The 21,388-nt window shown below is 47.0% G+C and overlaps 1 protein-coding gene across 2 annotated transcripts in view; it reads left to right on the forward strand.

Moving 5' to 3' along the window:
• Positions 1-2,300: 2,300 nt before the first annotated feature.
• The window catches only part of COG2 (component of oligomeric golgi complex 2), a 36,210-nt gene continuing 17,122 nt past the window's right edge, over positions 2,301-21,388 (forward strand). The window contains exons 1-8 of one of the 2 annotated variants that reach the window (XM_054576728.1): positions 2,301-2,510; positions 9,653-9,814; positions 10,971-11,036; positions 13,198-13,278; positions 14,835-14,938; positions 17,447-17,555; positions 18,133-18,312; positions 19,222-19,346. In XM_054576728.1, the coding sequence (XP_054432703.1) occupies positions 2,439-2,510; positions 9,653-9,814; positions 10,971-11,036; positions 13,198-13,278; positions 14,835-14,938; positions 17,447-17,555; positions 18,133-18,312; positions 19,222-19,346 (899 nt within the window). In that variant the 5' untranslated portion in view covers positions 2,301-2,438. The remainder of the gene's footprint in view (positions 2,511-9,652; positions 9,815-10,970; positions 11,037-13,197; positions 13,279-14,834; positions 14,939-17,446; positions 17,556-18,132; positions 18,313-19,221; positions 19,347-21,388) is intronic. The other variant, XM_054576729.1, reaches the window with a different exon arrangement.

The raw sequence follows: 21,388 nt of genomic DNA on the forward strand, positions 1-21,388 counted from the left end.
CAAGAAATATACAAAAACAGGTTTAGTTTAAACAAATAATAAAGAAACAATTAAAATGACACATCATTGTCACAATCAGATTAATACATATTAAAAATATTGGTAATATCAAGTACTGGCAACTGTGAAAGGATCTGGGTATTCATAGACTCTTTTTCTTCCTCTTAAAGCAGTCCCTTTAGCATATTTTGCAGAGCTGGTTTGGTGGAGGTGTATTCTTTTAGCCTTCTTTTGTCTGGGAAACTCCTTATTTTGCCTTTTATTTTAATTGAGAGCCTTGCTGAGTAGAGCAGTCTTGATTGCAGGCCTTTGCTTTTCATGACTTGGAATATTTCTTGCCATTCCCTTCTGGCTTGTAGTGTTGCTGTTGAGAAGTCAGCTGCTAGCCGTATCGGGTCTCCCTTATATGTTCCTACCAGTTTCTCCCTTGCCGCCTTTAGGATTCTCTGTCTTTGCTATTTGTCATTTTAATGATGATGTGTGGCCTCATTGGGTTCCTTTTGAGTGGGACCCTCTGTGCTTCCTGGACTTGTGTGACTTTCTCCTCCAATTAGGGAAGTTTTACATCATTCCTTTTTCAAACAGAGTATCTATACCTTCCTCTTCTTCTCCTTCTGGTATCCCTGTTATATAGGTATTATTACGTTTCGGGTTGTCCTGCATTTCCCTCAATGCCTCTTCATTCTTTTTTAGTCTTTTTTCATTTTCTTCCTCTGTCTGGGAGCTTTTTTCTACCTTATCCTCTAGCTCACTGATTCAATCCTCGGCTTCATCAAGCCTGCTTTTGATTCCTTCTACTGTGTTCTTCAACTCAGAAATTGTATTCTTCATTTCCTCTTGTCTCTTATTGATAGTTTCTATGTCCTTTTTCATGCTGATATAGTTTGCAGTTCGTTCCTCATAGTTTCCCTGTAGTTTTTTGTAATTCTCTCTGAGCTCACTGAGCTCATTGAGCTTTCTTAGAACCATTGTCTGGAACTCCATATCTGATAGTTAACTTGCCTCTATTTCATTTAGTTCTCTTTCTGGGGATTCCTCCTTTCCCTTCGACTGGGGAGTGTTTCTTTGTCTTCCCATTATTTGTGAGCCTCTTCTTTTTTGTTTCTGTTTCTTCAACAATGAGGCTTTCAATTCCCTACCCAATCAGACATCACCTGGACATAGGATGCGCTTTTCATAATCACCCCTCTGGCAGTTTATTTTGATTCTCTGGGTCGGGCCCAGCTCTCATCCGTCATCTCCTCTAGACTCTGGCAGGGAACAGTGTCCTTAACAAGGCGTGCCAGGCCCAGTGCTACGGAGGCGATTGATTTGGATTCTACACCCACAATTTTAAAGTGACCAGTCTCTTCTTGGGAGTGACTTGAATAGAGGAGTCTCATTTGCAGGTATTGCCTCCCTCTCCCACTTCTTCAGGGGGGCCTTTGGGTTAATGTTTCCTCCAAAGGGAAAACAGCATTGGGAGGAACAGCCTAACCCCGTCTAGAAAAGCAAGGAACCGAAGGAACGCCGTGCAGGGTACAGAGTGTAAAGTGAGGTTAGCGGTTTGACTGTCAGAGGAGAAAAAAGGAGAAATGAATGATCTCCGCTCATGGTACTCACAGCTAGAGGAAGGAACTATGGGAGTCAGAGCAAGGAAGAGAAAAAGAAAGAAAATCTGGAAATAAAATTGGGATGAGTGGGGAGAGGAGGGAGTGGGGGAAAAGTCTGAGAAATTGCAGGGGGGCGGGAGGGGTGGTGGTTGCACCAACACTGGGCACAAACACCAAAATTTGTCCATTTCTGGTTTTTATTAAGAATACGTGAGCACACGTATTTATCTGCTGTGCTTTGATGACGCTGGTGGTGGCGCACTCCTCTAAGAGCGTGGAAGGCCCGAAGCTGTGCTCAGAAGCTTCCCACCCTAGAAATGAGCCCAAAGTTGGGCCGCGGCTGCCCCGCTGACCACCTTTTCTTCCCTACAGCTCCCTGGAGCTGAGACCATGGGAAGAGATGCTACGCTCCCCTGTGGGTACCGAGGCTGAGGGCGGAGGCCCGGGTCTCCCACAGAGGTCTCAGCACCCAGGAGGGCGCCGCGGGGCAGCGCACAGGGCCGGACAAGGGAAATGAGCTGGTAATGGGCCCAAGCCTGGAAGACCGGCCTGGGAACCAGGACTGACATTCAGCCCTGGGTGCAGTGCCGCCCTCCGCCGCACGGGGGCAGCGCCACCTCCCGGAGCCACGACGCCAGTCCCCGCACCCCTCTTGGCGGCGTAAGCGGAGGCCTGCCCGCGGCGCCCTCGCTCATTGGCTGTGGCTCGGGCGCTGCCATGTTGGCGGAAGCGGTGCCTCCTGTGCTGTGGAAATTGGTCGTGGCTGCGGCCGCCGCGTCGGTGGGCGCAGTCCGCTGCTTCTTCACCTCGCGGGTGTCTCGGCGCTGAGAGGCAGCGGCCGGTGGGATGGAGCAAAGTAGGATGAACCTGCCCAAGGGGCCGGACACGCTCTGCTTCGACAAGGACGAGTTCATGAAGGTGCGCGCCGGGCTCCGCTCCCCGGAGCCGGGCCGTGGGTGGCTTGCCCTCCTTCGCCCTCCGAGGCCTCTCGTCGGGCATCCCCTGCCCTGCTGTCCTCGGCGGGGACCCCACTGCACTTCACAGGGAGTCTCTTGGCCTCAGGTTTAGCAGATGCAGCCTCGAGAAAGCACTTCGGTGAAATCGTGCTTATTGAGTTAAAGGGCCTGAAAGTTCTGGGCAAGGAGTTTTGAGTTCAGTATAAAAGCCCCAGTTGTTCCCCGACCTTGTTACCGTGCCGTGCAAATTGTCGATCCGCTTGCCAGGCAGAAGCTTGATGACTAGCGTCTTGCCCCTGATGCTCAGGAATTACGACCGAACAAACAGGCACTTAGTCTCAAGTTCTTGCCTAACGTTAATTTAAAGCTTCTGGAATGAGCTATTTAAAAGATTTTAATATTCTTACCGATTTTGCTGCAGTACAACGAAGCAAAACATTCTCGTTTTCTCAAGTTGCCCCACTAGATAAGGTGAACTGGAAGTTGGTGTGCAGAGTTTGGTGGTGAACAGGATGTAAACTTACAGGCTAGAAATATAAACTGAAAACATCTTGCTGATTATAAAGATTAATCAGGTACAGCCTTGGACAGGCCCAGGATTTGAATCAGAGCTAGGAGGAACTCTGCCTGGCTATTTGGTGCATCCCTCTGGGGTCAGCACTTAAACAAATGGATATACCTTATGTTCAATTCCTAAGGACCGCGATTCTTGACAGCACTTAGGAGCTGGTTTCAGTGTTAAAAAGTTAAAAGTCAGACACCCACAATTTTGAACCTGTGAGTTTAAATCTCTTGTTCTGTGTTTTTTGATGCGTTCCAGTCATAATGTTTCCTCTTTGTCTCTTTTTGATATTTGCATTGTGATCACATCTCCAAAAGTCTGGCTTTTAAAAAGTGTTTCTATCTGAGCGTTCTCCAGTGTGTCCACATCATTTTTTGGTCTGTGCAGCTGTCTAGGCCCAGGAACGGGGTGCTCTCGTCCATGTGCAGGAACGTCCCTGCCCAGCCCCTGTAATGAAAGGACTGGCTGAGATGGGATGTCCGAGAGGGGAGCTCACTGATCCAGAAGTCCCGGCCCCACCCCTGAAGCCAGGGAGAAGCTAAGGGTGCCTGGTGGGGAGCGGGGGGCTGGAAGAAGGAAGGGCGCCCGCAGGGATCAGGGCCCCTATTCTGACTTCAGGGGTCTTGGGGTACAGAAAACACGTAGCTTGTCCGTCCCCCGTCATCTTCAGGCTTCCTTCGGGCCCAGCACCGGAACCCTTCCTGACTCACTGTCTTTCTCACTCTAAGCTGACAGGATGCCTTTGCTAAAAGCAGGTTCAGGAAGAAGACTCAGAGTATAAGTAGGGAGAAGACAGACCGGGGAAGTGGCTGAAATGCCAGTGGTTTCATATTTCACGGCCCTGAAACCTCTGACGATGCCGTACAACTTGTGCTACTAAATGTGCCCACTTCCTGTGTGGATGAAAACTAAAAGAACAGCTCTTCTGTGTAAAATGTTGTTGACTTTCTAGGTGGGGCCTGGAATAAAGGTTCATTGCCTCTCTTGTTTCCTGGGAAGAGATGGTTTGTAAGTTACAGTTCTGGGGTAGAAAGGCTGGGTGGAGAGCTTGCTGCTGAGGTTGTACTTCCACATTTGTGTTTCATTCAGCGCATTTTGTATTTGTACAGGTTTTATGCCTGTGGGGAAGTTAGGGAATATCAGGTTTTGCATTAAGAACGTTGAGATGACTTGAAATCCAGTCATTTGATTGGAAACTGTGTCATTAGTCTGCCAAACATGATGGGGAGCTGGTAGGGCAATGGTAGCAATTGCTCATGCAACTGACAGGCATTCATTGATCACCCACTGTGTGCCAGCCAGCAACCTAGACATGATGGTACGAGGACACATAACAGTTTGGTTTTGGCTCTTAAGCACGATGAGGGGAGAACCGTGTGTGCCGGGAAATCGCACAAAGTGGTTGGAGTGTGGAGCATGGCCAGGAATGAGACTAGCAAGGTAGAGGGGGCGGGGTTGCTGGTGTGTGAGCCCTGTTACAGCCGGGAGGGGCTTGTGCCTGATGCAGTTTTCACTGTGGAGTTAGAGTCAAGTTTAAAGCAGAAAATGACCTGTCCTACCCGTTGCAGTGGAGCCGACTGGTGGCAGGAGGCTACTTAAACGTTATCTCTGTGGCCCCATGAGAGCTACTGAGAAATGCAGGAGAGGGGCGGGGTTGCGAAGGCTGCTGGCTGTCCCCAGGCAGCAGTGGCCAAGGGAAGAATTGCCTGGGGCCAGAGTGGTGGTGACATCACATTAGCTTTGTCAGCTTTAAAAAAGCACAAAACTCTGTAGAGGGTTGACAGCGAACTAATAGGTGAACTTGGACCTAAGGTATTGGCAGTGGGAGGGATGAGCTGTTGACGCCGAAGTGGGCCCCTGCTATCTAAGCGTGGGACCCCCTCTCCCGTTTTCCAGGAGGAGCAGAGGCCGCCAGATGGGGACTCCTTCACCATGTGGTGCTAGTGCCACTCCTGTGCCCCTGCCCATTCGCTGTCTCCTTCTCAGCTAGTGGGCGGGGGCTTCCTGCCTCCTCAGGGTAACTCTCCCAGCCGGCGTGGAGCCCCTCCTTCCTGCCTTCCCCGGAGCCCGCTGCTACCCTTCTCTGCGCTGCTTCCCGCAGGCCTTCCGACAGGCTCCCGTTTGAGTCTCTCCCACGTGATCCTCCTGCCTCGTTACTACCGTGTTACTCTCTTCAGTGCCGCCTCTGCCGCCGCCGCCGCTCAGCGTTCTCCTTCCCTCGCACCTGTCACTTTTAAACCCCTCCCAGTCTGTCTTCTGGCCCCATCATTCCACTCAGCAGGTCTCGCCAAAGGTGACAGACCCTTCGCTCTCTCCTTGCTGACCTCTCAGCAGACCAAACGCTCTCTTCAGTGCTCTCCGACTTTCTTCTTACCTGTGTGGTCTCTCTGTCTCCTGCGCATAGTCACTCTCCTCCTTGAAGCCATCGATCGGCTGGTTACGGGCTCAGTCACATGTCCTCTCCTGTCCCTAGGTGATTCTTGCAGCTTCAGGGACCACCTGTAGGCAGGTGTCGCAGATCCGTATCTCTGGCCCAAAAGTCTCCTGAGCTCCAGTCCCTCATCCCGAACTTCTCCTTGACATCTCTTCCTGTTTATCTCTGTCACTCCTGTTCAGGCTCATGTTCCGAACGGAACGGTGAGCACAGCCCCCGCCAAACTCGCTCTGTGGTTTTGCCCATTTCTGTGACTGCTCTGCCGTCCACCCAGCTGTGAGTCAGAAAACCAGGAGTCAAGTCCTCTCTTCGTCACCTTTCCCGAATCCAACCCAGTACCAAGTCCTGCAGATTTCGCTTCCTAAACATCGCAGGTCCATCTGTTTGTCCCCATCTCCTCTTTCCTGCCATTCTTCTGTCACGGCCTCCTCGCACCTGTTTGCCCCTTTCTAGTCCGCGGTGTACGCTGCAGCACTGCGCTCCTTTCGGGATACACGCCCGACGTACGCAACAGCTGGCTGCTCAGTGCGCCTGGTCACGAGAAGACTTTCCAAAACGTTTGAAAGTGTTTCCAAGCAGTGTACTCCATACTTGGGTAGTTTTTATTGGTGGACAGCCTGTTTCTGTGCTGAGCCCAAACCTGCCTCCACTGAACTTCTGTTCATCAGTTCCTGTCCCAAACCTCCGGGTGCGGGGGTTCCTGTCCCGAACAGGGTGCGGCTTGGTTGGCACCCTGGGTGGGCACACAGGGCCTGCAGTGAAAAGAGCAATCGGAAACCCTCCTTATGGTGGGGATAAGCATCTACAATCTGTTAAAGGAGTAGTAGAAGATGAACAAGTCACTGAGGCTCCTCCCCCGTCCGATTGGCTGAATCTCCAACACTGGAACAGGAAGTGTGTCCCGCGTTGTCCCTGCGCCCGGGGGACGTGCACTGTAATGGACAAATGAGGGAGGGAGAAGGACCAGCGTTCAGATCTGTGCTGCGCTGGGCGAACAGCAGCGCCCCGGAGGCGTGGGCCCCAGCTTCAGCTCTGCCGCTCGCCGGCGTGCGGCTTGGGGCCGACCGCTGGCCTCTGCGGCCTCAGCTTCCTCCTCGGTCTGTCAGGGCGGCACGTGCCGAGATAACGCTTGTAGTCTCGTGCAGCTCTGGACATTTTATGTTTTTGTTAGAAAAGACTGGTCCGTTTTTCGGGCTCGCGATACGGCAGCAGGCCCCGGGGTGCCGTGACTCCCCGCAGTCATACAGCTGGTGGGACGAATCGTGGTCACTGCCTCCTGACCCCCAGGCTCCTGTCCTGGGCAAGCCAGGCAACACTGTGCTTTCCGGAGGCCGCAGGTGGGAACTTCGGGAAATGGGATAGTTAGAAAAGTATCGGAAATGGCCCCCAAGACCGCCCATTTTAATATCGGATTTGATTTTTATTGTTAAGAGGCCTTTGCATATTTTGGATCCAAGTCCTTTACCATGTACGTGTTTTACAGATATTTTCTCTGCTCTGTGACTTGTCTTTTCATTCTCTGAAGAGTGTGTTTTGCAGAGAAGTTTTTAATTTTAGCAAAGCCCAAGTCATCAGTTCTTTTCTTTCACAGGTTGTACTTTTGGTGTTGTGTCTAAGTGGTCATCGCTAAATCCAAGAGTGTCTAGATTTCCTCCTGTATCTTCTAGAAGTCTGACATTTTACACTTAAGTCTGTTTTGAGTTGCTCTTTTAGACCTTTCTGTGTCTTTGCTCATTTTTTGCCTGTGGATGGCCCATTGTTCCCGCACTGTTTGTGGGAGACTGTTCGTTGTTTCCTGCTGACTTGGCTTTGCATGTTTGTGGGGATCTCTCCCATAGTGGTGATTTGTCCCTTCTTTTACTGGCACCGTCTGTCCTTAATCACTGTCACTGTAGCTTTAATGTGGCTCCTGTGGCTTCCATTTGCAGAGTGTTACTTTAGAATCTTTAATGTAACCGAACCATTTTATTTGTTGATACTTAAAGTTTTTTATTGGGATATAATTCACATAACATAAAATTCCCTATTTTAAAGTGTGCACTTCATTGGGTTTTTGAATATTTACTGTGTTGTGCATCCGTCACCACTTCCGGAACATTTCATCACCCCAGAAAGAAAATTGTACCTACTAGTTCCAGTTCTTCCCTCTCCCCATCCTCTGGCAGCCAGTGATGCACTTTCCGTCCTCCTGGGTTTGCCTGTTCTGGAACGTCTCGTATAAATGGAATCACAGTGTGGGGCCTCTTGTGTCTGGCTTTCTTCACTTGGTGTAATGATTTCACGGTTCATCCAAGTTGTAGTATGTAACAGTGCTTTACTCCTTCTGATGACTGAATAATACTCCATTGCGTAGGCATACCCCGTTCTATTTACTCATTCATCAACGGATGTGCATTTCAGTTGTTTTTACTTTTTGGCTGTTATGAATAACGGTTGTCGTGAACATTCATATACACATGTTTGTATGAACATCTGTTTTTAGTTCTATCAGGTGTGGAATTGCAGGGTGATTTCATGCTTGATTTTTAAGGAACTGCCAAACTGTTTCCCACAGCAGCTTTACCATCCAGATGACGGTTCCAATTTCTCCAAATCTTTACCAACACCTATTTTTCATCCTTTTTTCTTACTTTATTGTGGTCACGTTAGTGGGTGCGAAGTGGTATTTTACTGTGGTTTGATTTGCATTTCCCTGATGGTTAATGCTTTTCAGCATCTCTTCATGGGCTTACCAGCCATTGGTACATTCTCCTTGGAGAAGTGTCTGTTCATATCCTTTGCTCATATTTTAATTGGGTTCTTTGTTTGTTTATGGTTCAGTTGTAAGAATTCTTTGTATACTCTGAATACTAGGTCCTTGTCAGATACATGATTTGCGAATATTTTCTCTCATTGTATGGTTGTTTTCACTTTCTTAAAGTATTCTTGATGCACAAAAGTTTTTATTTTTATCATATTCCACTTATGTATTGTTTTTCATGCTTTTTGCTGTCCTTTCTAAGAAATCATTGCCTAGTCCAAGGTCACACAGAATTCCCCCCGTTTTCGTCAGCACTTACATTTAAGTCATTGACGCAGTTTGAGTCACATGTTTGTATAGAGTGCAAGGTTGGTGTCCAGATTCGTTCCTTTGTAGGTACATACTCGCTTGTCCCAGCAGCACCATTTGTTGAAAAGAGAGAATCTTACCATTTGTGACAACGTGGCTGGCCCTTGAGGGCGTTATACTAAGTGTAGTGAGTCAGACAGAGGAAGACAGACACCTTATAATCCCTGTTATATGTGGAATCTGAAAAACAAAACCAAAAAGCCAGGTGCATAGGTACAGAGAGCAGTTGGTGGCTGGTGGGCGTGGGGTGAAATGGGCAAAGGGGTCCAATCTTAATAAGACAAGTAAGTCCACGGGATGTAATTACAGCCTGGCGATAGTTAATAACACTGTATTAACTCTCAGTACTGCATATAATAATACTGGATTACGTATTTGAAGGTTGCTAAGGGAGTAAAGTTAAGATCTCATCGCAAGAAAAAATTTCTGCGTGGTGGTGGATGTTAATGACTTACTGTGGTGATTGTTTCACAGTATATGCAAATGTTGAGTCATGTTGTACGAACTAATACAGTGCTGTATGCCAGTTATATCTCAATTTTGAAAAGTAATTTATATTTTAAAGAGAGAGACCAAAAAAAAAATCTGGCAGGATGTGAATCACAATGTTAAATAGTGGAGAGAAAAAAATAGTGCTTAACTGCAGAGGATCAGAGTGTGGGTGATTTTTTAATCTCTGTTACACAGGTACTTGTTTGAAAGTTTTATGTTGGACATTTGTTACTTTTAAAATTAAGGGGGAAAGCTGTTTCTATTTGGAGAAGAGCCTGTTGTAAACTGTCTCATTTAAAAAGGAAAGCATCGCAGGGGAGCGCACCTCTGTAAGGCCGCTCTGTGAGGTCCGTGCCGCGCGCCAGCCGTGTACGGTGAACTTGCCGCCGCGCTGTGCGACCCATGAAGGTAGCAGGCGGCTTCCCTCTCTGACACTGTCTCGCCTTTGATTTTTGTGCAGAGAGTGTATCATTGCCATCATTTTTGCTTTCCTGGTGTTATTTTCAGGAAGACTTCGACGTCGATCATTTTGTTTCTGACTGTCGGAAGCGCGTGCAGCTGGAGGAGCTGAGAGACGACCTGGAGCTCTACTACAAGCTTCTGAAGACGGCCATGGTGGAACTCATCAACAAGGATTACGCAGATTTTGTCAACCTCTCCACAAACTTGGTAACCCTTAAATCCCCCCTTCCTGCCAGTTGGCTCGTGTGCACCGCACTTGCTTTCTCATCTCAGATTGGTCCTTAAAAGTGCGGAGCATTTTAAGAACCTTTTAGTTGGTTTTTTTCCCTCGGAAACTTAAAGAGATTACCAATTTCCTTAATTAATAAAAGAACTAAACTTACTTGGTATACATTTTTTTTTCTCATTTCAGACTTGATTTTCAGACAAGTTCTAGCTTGATTATTTTTTAATTAATAAGGATAACTATATATAGTTATATGCTTATATTTTATACACACACACACACACACAAAGAATAATACTAAAGTAGTTGTTTTTGTTAGTTGCCAAGTAATTACCATGAAATCTCACTGGTTTAGACTAACTCGCAAGAATAAGCATCAACCACTCTTAAGGAAACGTTCAGTTGACTTTCAGGCACATGTACTAGCTAGAGCTCGGTGAGGGGAACGTTGGCCCCAGGTGCTCTGTGGGAGGCTTGGTTTTATAAAACTGTAAGATTGGTTTGTAGTGAACATCTCAGTTTGTAAAAGTCATTTAGAAACGCTTGAGTTTTAATACTTGCAAAAAAAAGTCGTCTTGTTCATCATATTTTATTGTGTTTTTACATGTTTGTTTAAAGAAGTACAGAAAGTCGTTATCTCCATGGGAATTTGAAGAAGCATTAAAATTAATGAGCCATATTTGCTTTGGGAGATCAACCACTAAGATAAATGTTTCTGTGAATTAGAAACACAAAATATTTCATATACCATTTATTGAATTTGGATTTTTCTCAAAGGTTATAATCATGTTTGGAAGAAATAGAGCCTGTCCATCAGACTTTTACATCAGCTGGTATTCACATCCCATTAAAATCTTTCCAGGTTATTTAAAATTTCATCCAAAGGCAAATTGTGCATAAGGAAGCTTTCATTTATTGTGACTTCCTGGATTTTATTGTTTCATGTATATCAAGTTTATTCCATATTGTAGGAGCAACATTTATGGCAAGGTAACATTTGTTATTTAGCTGATTACTTAGCAATATGTGGTTGTACAGAAGAATAACCTACGTCTAGTACTGTTTTGATCGTTGAACAGATACGTCACTATTTCTCCCAGTTCTGACGTGTTTGTGCCAACATGGTTTTGCCTTTAGGTTGGCATGGACAAAGCCCTCAACCAGCTCTCTGTGCCTTTGGGACAACTACGAGAAGAAGTTCTAGTAAGTCTCCCGTAGAGCGTGTTGCACTTGTTTGCCTTCTCCGGGAACTCCTTGTACCTGGTAGGCGGCTGTCCGGGGAGCCGTGGCGGGCGCTCACCTTCCCAAGAGATGTAAATGATTCTCTGTTTTTTCTTGTGATATCGCAGCCTAAAAAGCATGTTTAACTTGGAGATGGCAGATTCTCAGAGTAGGCGGCTCTGCAGCGTTGGGAGGGCAGGCAGGCTTTCGGAATTCACCCTGCGAACGCCACCTCACTCATGTGCCTAGTCACCAGCTGCCGGATGGCTTATGTTTTCAAAACGGGTGATGATTGTATAAGTCTTCTCCCAGTGTGTTTTTCCACGTGGAAGTGCTTCCAGACCAGTGCACAGCAGCTGTTTCCCTTTTAATTTAACTGAAGGATAAGAGTGTAATGTGATACTTGGTAAACATTACATTTTATCGTTTCTCTGAGAAAACCTCTGCTGGGGGACTAGGACCCCCCACCTCTGAGCTGTTGGGCGTAGGGGCTCCATCAGGAGGAAGGGGGAGGGGGAGTTGGGGCATCGCTTCCAGCAGAAAGCTGTGCTGCCCTGTCCTCTCCCACCTCTCCCCCACCCCAGCCCAGCCTGAGTCAGGCTCCCGGCCTTCCGGCTCCCTTAGCTCTGCGCACTCTCTCACGTCGGGCGCACCCCGTCATTGCCTGTGTGTGACGTCACCGCTAGACCAGGCCAGCTTGAGGGACCCTGTTGCACCCAGCCCCTCGGGCAGAGCTGAGGAAATGCCGAATGACAGCTGTCCGTGCTGAGAAGCCCACAGGAGGGGTGGGCAGGAAAATTCAAACAGGCGATGTGTCTGGAGCTCTGCCTGGAAGCAGCAACTATTTTTGAACGTTTAGGTCTTGTTTTAATTTTACAAAAGCTCATTACACTTTTCCTTGAAATGGAAGCAGTGTTGCTGGATTCCACATCCGCCCCCGTGTGGCTCTCCTGCCTTCTTCCTGTGCCCCTCTTCCCCTCCAGCCTCCTTGCTGGGTGGTTCCCGAGCCTCAGCCTCGTCTCCCAACGCTCTCCCTGGCGGCAGGCCCGCTCCGCTGCCGGCTGCCCGGCCCGGGGGCTGCTCTCACTCCCGCAGGCAGGTGCCTCCTGCCTGGGCCGCCCCCCAGCGCCGCAGCCCCGCCGCCCCGCCCTTCCCCTCCGCTCTCTCCCAGCAGCCACAGTCCTCTCCCCCCCCCCCCCCCCTGCTTTTCTGCCCCACCCCTGACACCGCTGTGAGATTCCGAGGTCACCGAGGGAGGCATTTCTGTCTTGTTCATCATCCTGTCGTCCGGAGAGGGAGGCACAGCGATGACATTAGCAGGCACTGTGTAGTGTTTATGGAATGAATGAATCCACCTTTCCGAAGAATTTTTGTGATTTGTCCAGTTTATTCTAATTGTTTTTCTTCCGTTTATCTGGCACCTAATGCCTAAGTATCTCATACTCGGCTTAATTCATTAGCTTCTGGACATGTTTCTCCACATATGGCCTCCCCCTTTTCCCGGCCGATCTGTTCCTTCTTGCTTCCCAGGATTCCCAAGTCAACATTATATTATGATAAATTAGCACTTGAAAATTCTTTAGTTCTCCAAAAATGTATAGAATCTAGTCTAAGACCTTATCTCAGTGGAGTCCTCCTAAATCAACCCCTCCCTTGTTTCCTCTACTTCTCCCTGAGACAGAGCCTTCAGCGCACCCAGCTGTACGCCTCACTTCCCCGAGTGTGTCCCACTCAGCCGTAGCCTCTGCCTCTGTGTCCCAGGGGTCTCCTCTCCGCCCCTGTCCGCCTCCACAGCTGTCAGGCTTGCACTCCAGTCCCATCCCCTCAGCCAGACTCTCCTGTGCTCTGATTCCGACTGTCCTTGGTCTTCCCTGACCGCCCGTGACAGTCCTTGTATATGTAGTGTTCCTTTGGCTATTAATTAATCCTGTGTGACCTTGGCTTTATATAGCATTTTGCCCCAAAATCCACAGCAGTTGTATCTGAAACTTTGTATTTTTGTCAATATCTGTGTAGTACTGGCCTGTAGATACTGGAATTGAATTAAATATGTAAATTCAGTTCTGGAGAACTGAATTGAGCGTGTGAATTTCATAATGTTATCAAACAATTTCTACAGTACATTTTCTTTATTTTTTTGAAGAGTCTCAGGTCCTCCATCAGTGAAGGAATCCGGGCAGTAGATGAACGAATGTCTAAGCAAGAGGACATTAGGGAGAAAAAGGTATAGCAAAGTGTCATACTATTAAACGCGCACTGGTGATGGCCCCTTGGGGGTAAGGCCCTCCCGTGCCTGTGACCTGGTTTGCCCCTCCGGGTGCCTTTGCGGCGGGAGAAGGGAGGCCTCCTCGTCTTGAGGGATTAGCAGCCGAGCGAGGCTGGTGGGGGGCCGGGCCCGGGGACCCAGGTCGCCTCACTCCGGGGGTGGTTAAACAGAGGCATGGTAAAGAAATGAAATCTTTTTTGAAGACAAAAATTCTATAGTCTTTTTATGCTTTAATTTATTTGTGGTACATTAACATTTTCAAAGAAAACTAGATTTCATAGGCTGCATGCCTGTGCATATTTTCCATTACTATGAAATTGGGTTTTTTCCCCAAAATTCTTTTACAATTATATAGTATAGTATTGTATTATAATGTCGTGGTATCTATTTAAAATGATAAGACAGAATTTTAGAGGTACCTAAGGGGACATAAAATATCTCATTTTTTCCCAAATAAGAAATAGTAATAACTGACATCAGTGAAGCGGTTTACAGTTTAATAGGCGTATACATTTCCAGCACTCCTACAAAGAAGGTGTTTATATTTTAGGGATTAGGGAGTAAGTGGGCTTTCTAAAGCAAATCCTTTCAGTATTGTACTGCAGGTTTATTGTTTCAGAAAAGCTAGTGTGTTGTGGTCTCATTCCGCTATGTTTATTACTTCTTTTGTTTTCCCCTTTTAAATAAATGTCTTCGTGCACTGACTTGACTTTTCAGTGGACCTATGTTTTAATTTTAGTTTCTGATTTATTTATAGTCATAATGATACAGTGTCAGAGTTGGAATTAGGATTCAAGATTTCCCACTCTAGCCTGGTGCTCTTGGTATTTTCTAAATTTATTAACACGTTTTGTTTTGTTTTAAATCAGGGAGAGAAGCCTATTATAGAGACCTTCTGTTTAATTCTTTAGATATCTTCTGAGCTTTTGTCTAAAGATTTCAAGAATGGCGTGCATTTCTGGAAAAGATTCTCAGCTTCCTGAGAGCAGTGAATTTTTCTTGTTTTGTTCACTGAGGTCCCCACTGTCTAGAAGAATGTCTGTTCATAATAGGTGGTCAGTAACTATTTGTTAAATGAATGACATTATATCTTTTTGTCCCTTTAAGGATGAGAGTTTTTATAATGTTCCTCAACCTCTTTGATAATATTTGTAGTATAATAATGTATTTAATGAATTGACACATTAAAACATGAACAAAGGGGTTATAAGAAACTAAGTATAGTACCAATAGAGAAGTTCACTTAAGATAGGAAAAAGAAGGAAGGAAGAAGTCCAGTTTCTTTTTAACTATAAACTTGCAATAGAATATTGAAATACACTTGTTGTAGAAAGCCAAAATTAGGATTTGCATTCTTGGGAATTCAATGTTATATAGATATTCAAAATATAGGATGCTCCAAATATTCTAAGTTGACTTTTGGCTTTGTATTTTCCTGATTTAGCTTGGGGAAAACAGATAATTAAGGTTAAACGTCATAATTTTTTTTTTTTGCATAATTTTAATTTTTATAGATGTGTGTGTTGAGACTTATACAAGTTATTCGATCAGTTGAGAAAATTGAAAAGATCTTAAATTCTCAAAGTTCTAAAGAAACATCTGCACTGGAAGAACACAGGTAAGTATTTTTTTATTAAATAGCACATAAATTAAGACTTCACACTTAGGCTGAATTTTTTTTTTTTTTTTTTTTAGTTAGAACTCATTTCTGAAAAAGATGAAAATCCAAGTCTTTGGCTTAAGTGTCTTTGAATGTTGCTCAAGAAAAGTAGAGTGCATGAAATGGTAAAGCTTATAATACATTGTCCTGAACTGTTGTGGTTTTAGGCCACAGTCCTAACATGCCACCTCTAGGCAGTCAGAGCAGCGGGCTGTCAGCGGAAGGTTTTATCTTTGGATTATCTCACCGAATGTCTTGCAGGATCCTCATTGATCTTCAAGGTGTGGAAGAGCATTTGTTTCGCTTTGAATTTTCTTTTAGCCATGCCCAGAGTGTTAACATTGGTGTCCCTTGACTAGCATTATGTCATTAAGAAACAATATAGGACACATTTAGTTGAAATTTATAATCAGGAAAGAGAAAGTTTATGAAATAAGAAAAAGATGGCTTTTTCCTTGGTCATAGTGTGCTTACTGTCTTACCACCTTCCTGGCCTAGTTTCGAGTCAGCCTCGGGGGTGAGGGACTCGGGTGAGGCGAGGAGATCCTGGCGGCAGCGCTGGGACGTGCCGTGGCCCGGTGGGCGGAGCGCGGGCTCCTGCTGTCCCTGCCAGCTGGGCAGCCTGGGCCGGGGTCCGTCCCCCGCCTCATCTGTAACAAAGGCTCACAATCATAACGCCACTTGCAGGGATGCCCGACAGTCATTGAGAGTCTGTCCGCCAGAACCTGGCAAATACCGAATAGTAGCTTTAGTACGTTTCTTAGCTGGGTCTAACGTGAGCTTTTCTGAAAGTTGCATTGATAACACCAACATTTTTTTTATGAGTATTACTGGGTTATCTGCTGCAAAACCAACCAAAGCCAGGTTGGATACTGTAGTTCAAAGTCTTGGTCATCCTTTAAAGGCATGGTAGATTTCTTCTCAAAATTTGAGACTTGGAAGGCCCTTAGAGACAGCATGCTCCACATCCCTCGTCATGAAGGTTAAGAAGTAAGGCATCCAAAAAAGGAAGTGACGTTCACGCCTGGGGCTCTGCTTCCTTTGGTTAGTGAGGTGTTTGAAGGAATGGTCAGTACCTGCCGTGCCTGTGCCTCCAGTCCCGCACTAGTGCCCCCCGCCCGTCCAGTCCCCTGGTCTGCACTTGCTGGTCGCCGCCGGCATCCGTTCCGGCCGGCGCAGGGCATCTGCAGGTCTTGCTGCCCGGCTTCCCTGTCGCACTGACATCTCCTTCCTGCCGTGTCCTCACTCGGCGCCGTGGCACCTGCCTCCCAGCCTTCAGCCCACCTTTGCCCTTCCTATTCTGTTCCTCTGATAGAAACGCTTCAGTGATTGCCATTTCTCTCGGGCTATTCCTTCACTGTGTTCCGTCTTTAACACAATAGCCATTGTGCTGTTTGCTGGCTCAGACTAGCCTTTGAGGACCTTTTCTCTCGTTCAGACCCGCAGCTCCACGCTGTAGAGAAGGGAAAGCCAGGGCAGTGCGGGCGAATAGTGAATACATCATGCCTATTAGGCCAAGAATGTTCTGATAGCTCATCACCAGTAAATGCACATCGGGCTGTTCGGGAAGGAGTCAGGCATCCACCTGTTCTGTTGGTCCTGCTGAGCAGTTGCTGTACCTCTGAACCTGTCTGGGTGCTGCTGGCCTCAGTGTGGCCCTTCGTGTTCGCCTGTGGTGCGCACTTCTTCCCGCACGAACTGACTGCTCGTTGTCAGATACAGGATGCCTCAGAGGAGCCCAGCAGGTGCTTCAGTGCCTTTATGCTTTTCTTCTTTTGCTATTTAACTTCTTTTTGAGTGGTAGTGAGGCTTTACAGTATGTTTTAGCAAAAAGAAGGGCACATATTAAACTTTGTGGAAGATGCACAGCAAACATGCTCTTGCTAGGACATGGCATATAAACTGCTCTCTAAGTGGGCAAGAGAGCCATGTGGTAAATGGAAATTTAAAGGGAGCTGTTTTAAGATTGTTTTATTTATTGCTGCTAGACGGCTGGTTCTATTCTCTGCAGTAGACCGCAGTATTTGGTATATGAGAGGTATTAGGTATTTGAGAAAAAGTGTGGCTAATAGCATAGGGCAAGCGGAGAGAAGGGAGGTTGTCGGTAGGAGGGCGAGGACTGGGAGAGCCTGGAGAAGGTGGTGGGAGCGGGTCAGGGTGCCCGCACTGGCCTCGTCCAGCTCCTGCTCCCTGTCGGGCCCCGGGGCCTGCAGCCAGGCAGCCTCAGCGGCCGAGGTGGCTTCCCCACTGCGCCTGCAGCACGCTGTGCGCGCGACCCGTAGTGAAAATCGGCGGCACGAGGGAAAGCTTCCGCTTTCACCATGTAACAGGCAGGGCGAGGAAAACCCTCTCTGCAGAAAGTTGTAACAGCGGGTGCTCAAGCCTCACCATTGCTCATCATGTGATGTATTTTCTTGGAAATGAACAAACTTCAGGAGTTAAAACTTGTGTCATTGTCTCTGCCAGCCCACTTCTGACAGGACAGATGTTGGAGAGAATTGCTACAGAGTTCAACCAGTTGCAGTTTGACGCCGTCCAGAGCAGAGGCATGCCTCTTCTGGACCAAGTAAGGCCAGTGAGTGTTGTTCTAGATCTTCACCATCGGGTATTTAGGCATTTGCTAAGTAATTTTGGCTTAACCTAGTAATGCCCCTGGTAACTGCTGATCTACAGGATTTTGAAGCTAGCTTTGAATGTTTCCACTTAGTTTTTGTTTTTTGGAGCCCTGCTTCCTACATGTCATGCAGTATAGATTTTGTGTAAAGATACGGGCATGTTCTCTGAATTAAAAGAGTAAAGTTAACTCCGAATTTCACATAACCTGACACATCATAAGATGTAATCAGAGTTAATTTATCCAAAGCCCTTGACTGGGCTTTAAAGTCATACGTTTGTCAGATTTACTCTGTAGCTTAAGAGGAAAATAACTGTTTTCCCTAGTTCTGTAATTCTGTCTAGAGTCTCCTTCGATGATGCAAAGGTTTACTTGTAAAGAGGTTGTGGGGAGGAGGAGAAACTCATCGTTACTCTTCAGGAAATGTTGACATTTTAATTTTACATTATCTTCTATTAGAACAAAAGATTTGTTACATATATATCTGAATTCTTAGGAATTGGCCTGATTGGAGCTTTTATTCTCTCTTCTCATGCAGCGGATAGCCGGCATTACAGCCATGTTACAGCAGTCGCTGGAAGGGCTCCTGTTGGAGGGCCTGCAGACTTCTGACGTCGATATCATACGGCACTGCCTGCGGACGTACGCCACGATCGACAAGACCCGGGACGCGGAGGCCTTAGTGGGTCAAGTACTGGTGAAACCATACATGGACCAGGTTCGTGCATGTGAGACTCATTCCTCAGGCATCCATAGAGCGCCTGCTCTGTCTTCAGAGGTGCACTGGGTGTGGGGGGCGGGTCAGAGCCCTTTCTGTGAAGAGGCTCTTGTTCACCATGGCATCAGCTGTGAGGAAGCGGGGGACCCCGCTGGTGGCAGCCTGCGTGCCGGCAGCCGGGCCTGCTCTCTCGCACTTTCTAAGGGCGCCACAGCCCAGGCACCGTCTTCATTTCGAGGGGGTGAGGGTCTGGCCCAGGAAGAAGGTAGGGTTTTTAGTTGTTAAAGAGCATTTTCAACTACTAGTCCTGTGGGTAGAGTAGAACGTGCAGCAGCCAGCAACGCTGCAGTGCATGTGCCTGGTGGAGGAGCGCGCAGAGAAGTCTGTGAGCGTGGAAACTGAGTTTTGGCCCTAGTTTTCAAAAATATGATGAGTTGTTCAGGCCAGGAAAGTGGAAGGGAGGGAAAATTCAGAGATGAAGGACTTTTAGGGGCACATTGCAGGGCAAGACCTTTAATCCAGAACATGGCCGTGCAGTATCCCTCACCTATTAGGATACAGTTCAAATGTAGGAAGTAGGTATAGTCTGCCTTTGAGCAGCCGGAACACAGATTGTACTGTAAGAAGATGCAGGTACTCAGCAGTTTTCTGACATACAAAAATGGCGGCTTCATCTAGTGCAAACTGGTAGAAGTCGCAAAACCCGTGCTCAGTGTGTGCAGTGTCTGTCTCCACAGGGTCAGAACTGCATACCCTCCTCCTAGGAACTAGTTTTGAGTGCAGCTGTTATTTACCTACTGGTTAGAAAACACGTCCCTTGGGGAGAGGGGTGGATCTTTATTCTTTGACGTATAGAGTTCATACTTCTCCTTTAGATGCTTCTCTTTTTAATGTTACTCCTTTTAATAGGTGATTACAGAGCAGGTTGTTGAGTCTCATCCCAATGGCCTTCAGGTCATGTATAATAAACTCCTGGAGTTCGTCCCTCACCACTGCCGTCTTCTGCGAGAAGTCACCGGCGGAGCCATCTCAAGGTACGCGGCCGCTGCGCGGAGCACACCCCGGTTTCCCGGCGGCGCCTGCCGGCTGTGGTGCGCGGCTGCTGTGCGCTGGCTCGGACCGGCCAGGTCCGGGGCACCGCAGCAAAGCGAGTATCGCAGTAAAGCGAGTCCGGTCAAATTTTTGTTTCCTGATGCCTATAAAAGTTGTGTGTTACACTATCCTGTAGTTTGTTAAGTGTGCAATGGCCTTATTTCTAAAATAAATAACGTATCTACCTTACTTGAAAAATATTTTATTGCTAAAAATTGCTAACCACCCTCTGAGCCTTCAGTGAGTCTTCATTTTTTTGCTGGTGAATGGTCTTGCCTTCAATGTGTAAAAAACACGAAGTGCAGTGAAGTGAATGAAACAAGGTACACCTTGTTTTTAGTTCACCGTTACCACAATGCTGTGAGGCGGGTGTCATGGCCTCGTTTTATAGATAAGAAACCATGGGAGGTGAAGCTAAGATCGACAGTTACAACACCTCTCTGGATCTGAAGCCCAAACCCTTTCCTCCTCTACCCTTTTTCCTAAATTAGTTTGAAATCATTATTGGTTTCCTTCTATTAATCTAATGTCACAATCTGTCTAGAAATACTAATACAGTTAAACTCAACAACTTTTATACTGATTGCGATTGAAATCATTTTCAGCTTTCCATCCTCCTCTTATTTAACTTCCATGACGTTCCAGTTCGGTTTCATAAGTAGCTCTTTACCTTTCATCACTGCTGCTCGCCCCGGCTGGGCCTCTGCCCTCTTGTCTCCAGAATAACAGGGTCTCCCCATTGGTCTCCGGCCTCCCCCGTCTTCCACGCAGTCCAGCCTTCGTCTCTCACATTTACCCGGGTGTCTGATTCATGTACTCCGCCATCTTTGTCAGTCGTTAGTGGCTTCTCGTTGCTTCTTGGTGCAGCATCTGGGGTCCTGCAGGTTCTGGCCCCGTGCGTCTCCCCTGCAGAGCTCCCTGCGGGACCCTCCGGGTACCACCTGGTCTCTGGTCACACGGTGGCATTGCCCTTTCCTGACACTCCAGTGTTCCATTGATGTCACTTGCACTTCTCTTGAGGACTGATCTCCATCTTAAATGTGTGCTCATCTTCTGCCCTGTACAACATTTGCAAAACACCCAGTTGATTTATTTTCAGCATTAGAAAGGCAAAGGAGTCTTTATCTTCGTGGAGTAAGCAGTGTCTTTGGTCTTGAATTTTTTGTTCTTTGAAAAGAAAAAAAGCTGGGGTAATAAATAATACCACCTGACCTTTGACGTTCTCTCTGTTTCCACTGCATGATTTCTGATGAAGCCTAATTTTGCCACTTTTATGTAGTAATCATTTGGATTTGGGGGTCGGAATTTAGCAGAAGTTTTGATGTAAGTGAAAGAAGCCAGACGTGAGAGACAACCAGCCAGTAGATTTGACGAGACTGGTCTTGGTCCTGAAAGTCCCTGTCCACAGTTGTCGGCGTGGCAGAATTCTCGCGGCGGCCTCGGCACCGTGAGGGCCCGCGCGGTACTTCGCTGGGCCGTCGGTCTTCGCCTTCGGCCCCTCACCGCGCTGCCCTTGCCCTCCCACTGCGCAGCGCCTGCCTTTGCGTCTCGACCGCTTCATGTTTGCCTTCTTCCTGCATCGTCCTCGGTGCCCTTTGTAACTGGAACGCCAGCGACATTCCGGCTTTGTCTTCCAAAGAATATGGATTGGCTTTTCTAATTAGCCCTCTGTTTCCATTGGTGATCTTGCAGGTTCCAATTTCAATTTGGGGCTTTAATTAGGTATTGACTTTGGGTATGAGGAGATCTTATCATTTAATATTGCTTATATTATCTGCATCTGTAGTTTTAAAATCCTCAATTTTACTATTCTCTTGACCAGATACCTTAATGGGTGTGGTTCTACATAATTAAAAATATAGAATAGGATATGTGCAGTCTGGTAGTTGGAAGCAGCATCTTCTTTACTCTCCTTGACTTTCTTCCAACCCTGCCAGGAATTTCTTACCAATACTTAACTATAGTGAGATTATTTGATAGCTTT

This window comes from Pteronotus mesoamericanus, unplaced genomic scaffold (assembly GCF_021234165.1).
Source record: "Pteronotus mesoamericanus isolate MK-2021 breed Mesoamerican mustached bat unplaced genomic scaffold, CSHL_Meso_final contig_347, whole genome shotgun sequence".
In the NCBI taxonomy this organism is placed as follows: domain Eukaryota; kingdom Metazoa; phylum Chordata; class Mammalia; order Chiroptera; family Mormoopidae; genus Pteronotus; species Pteronotus mesoamericanus.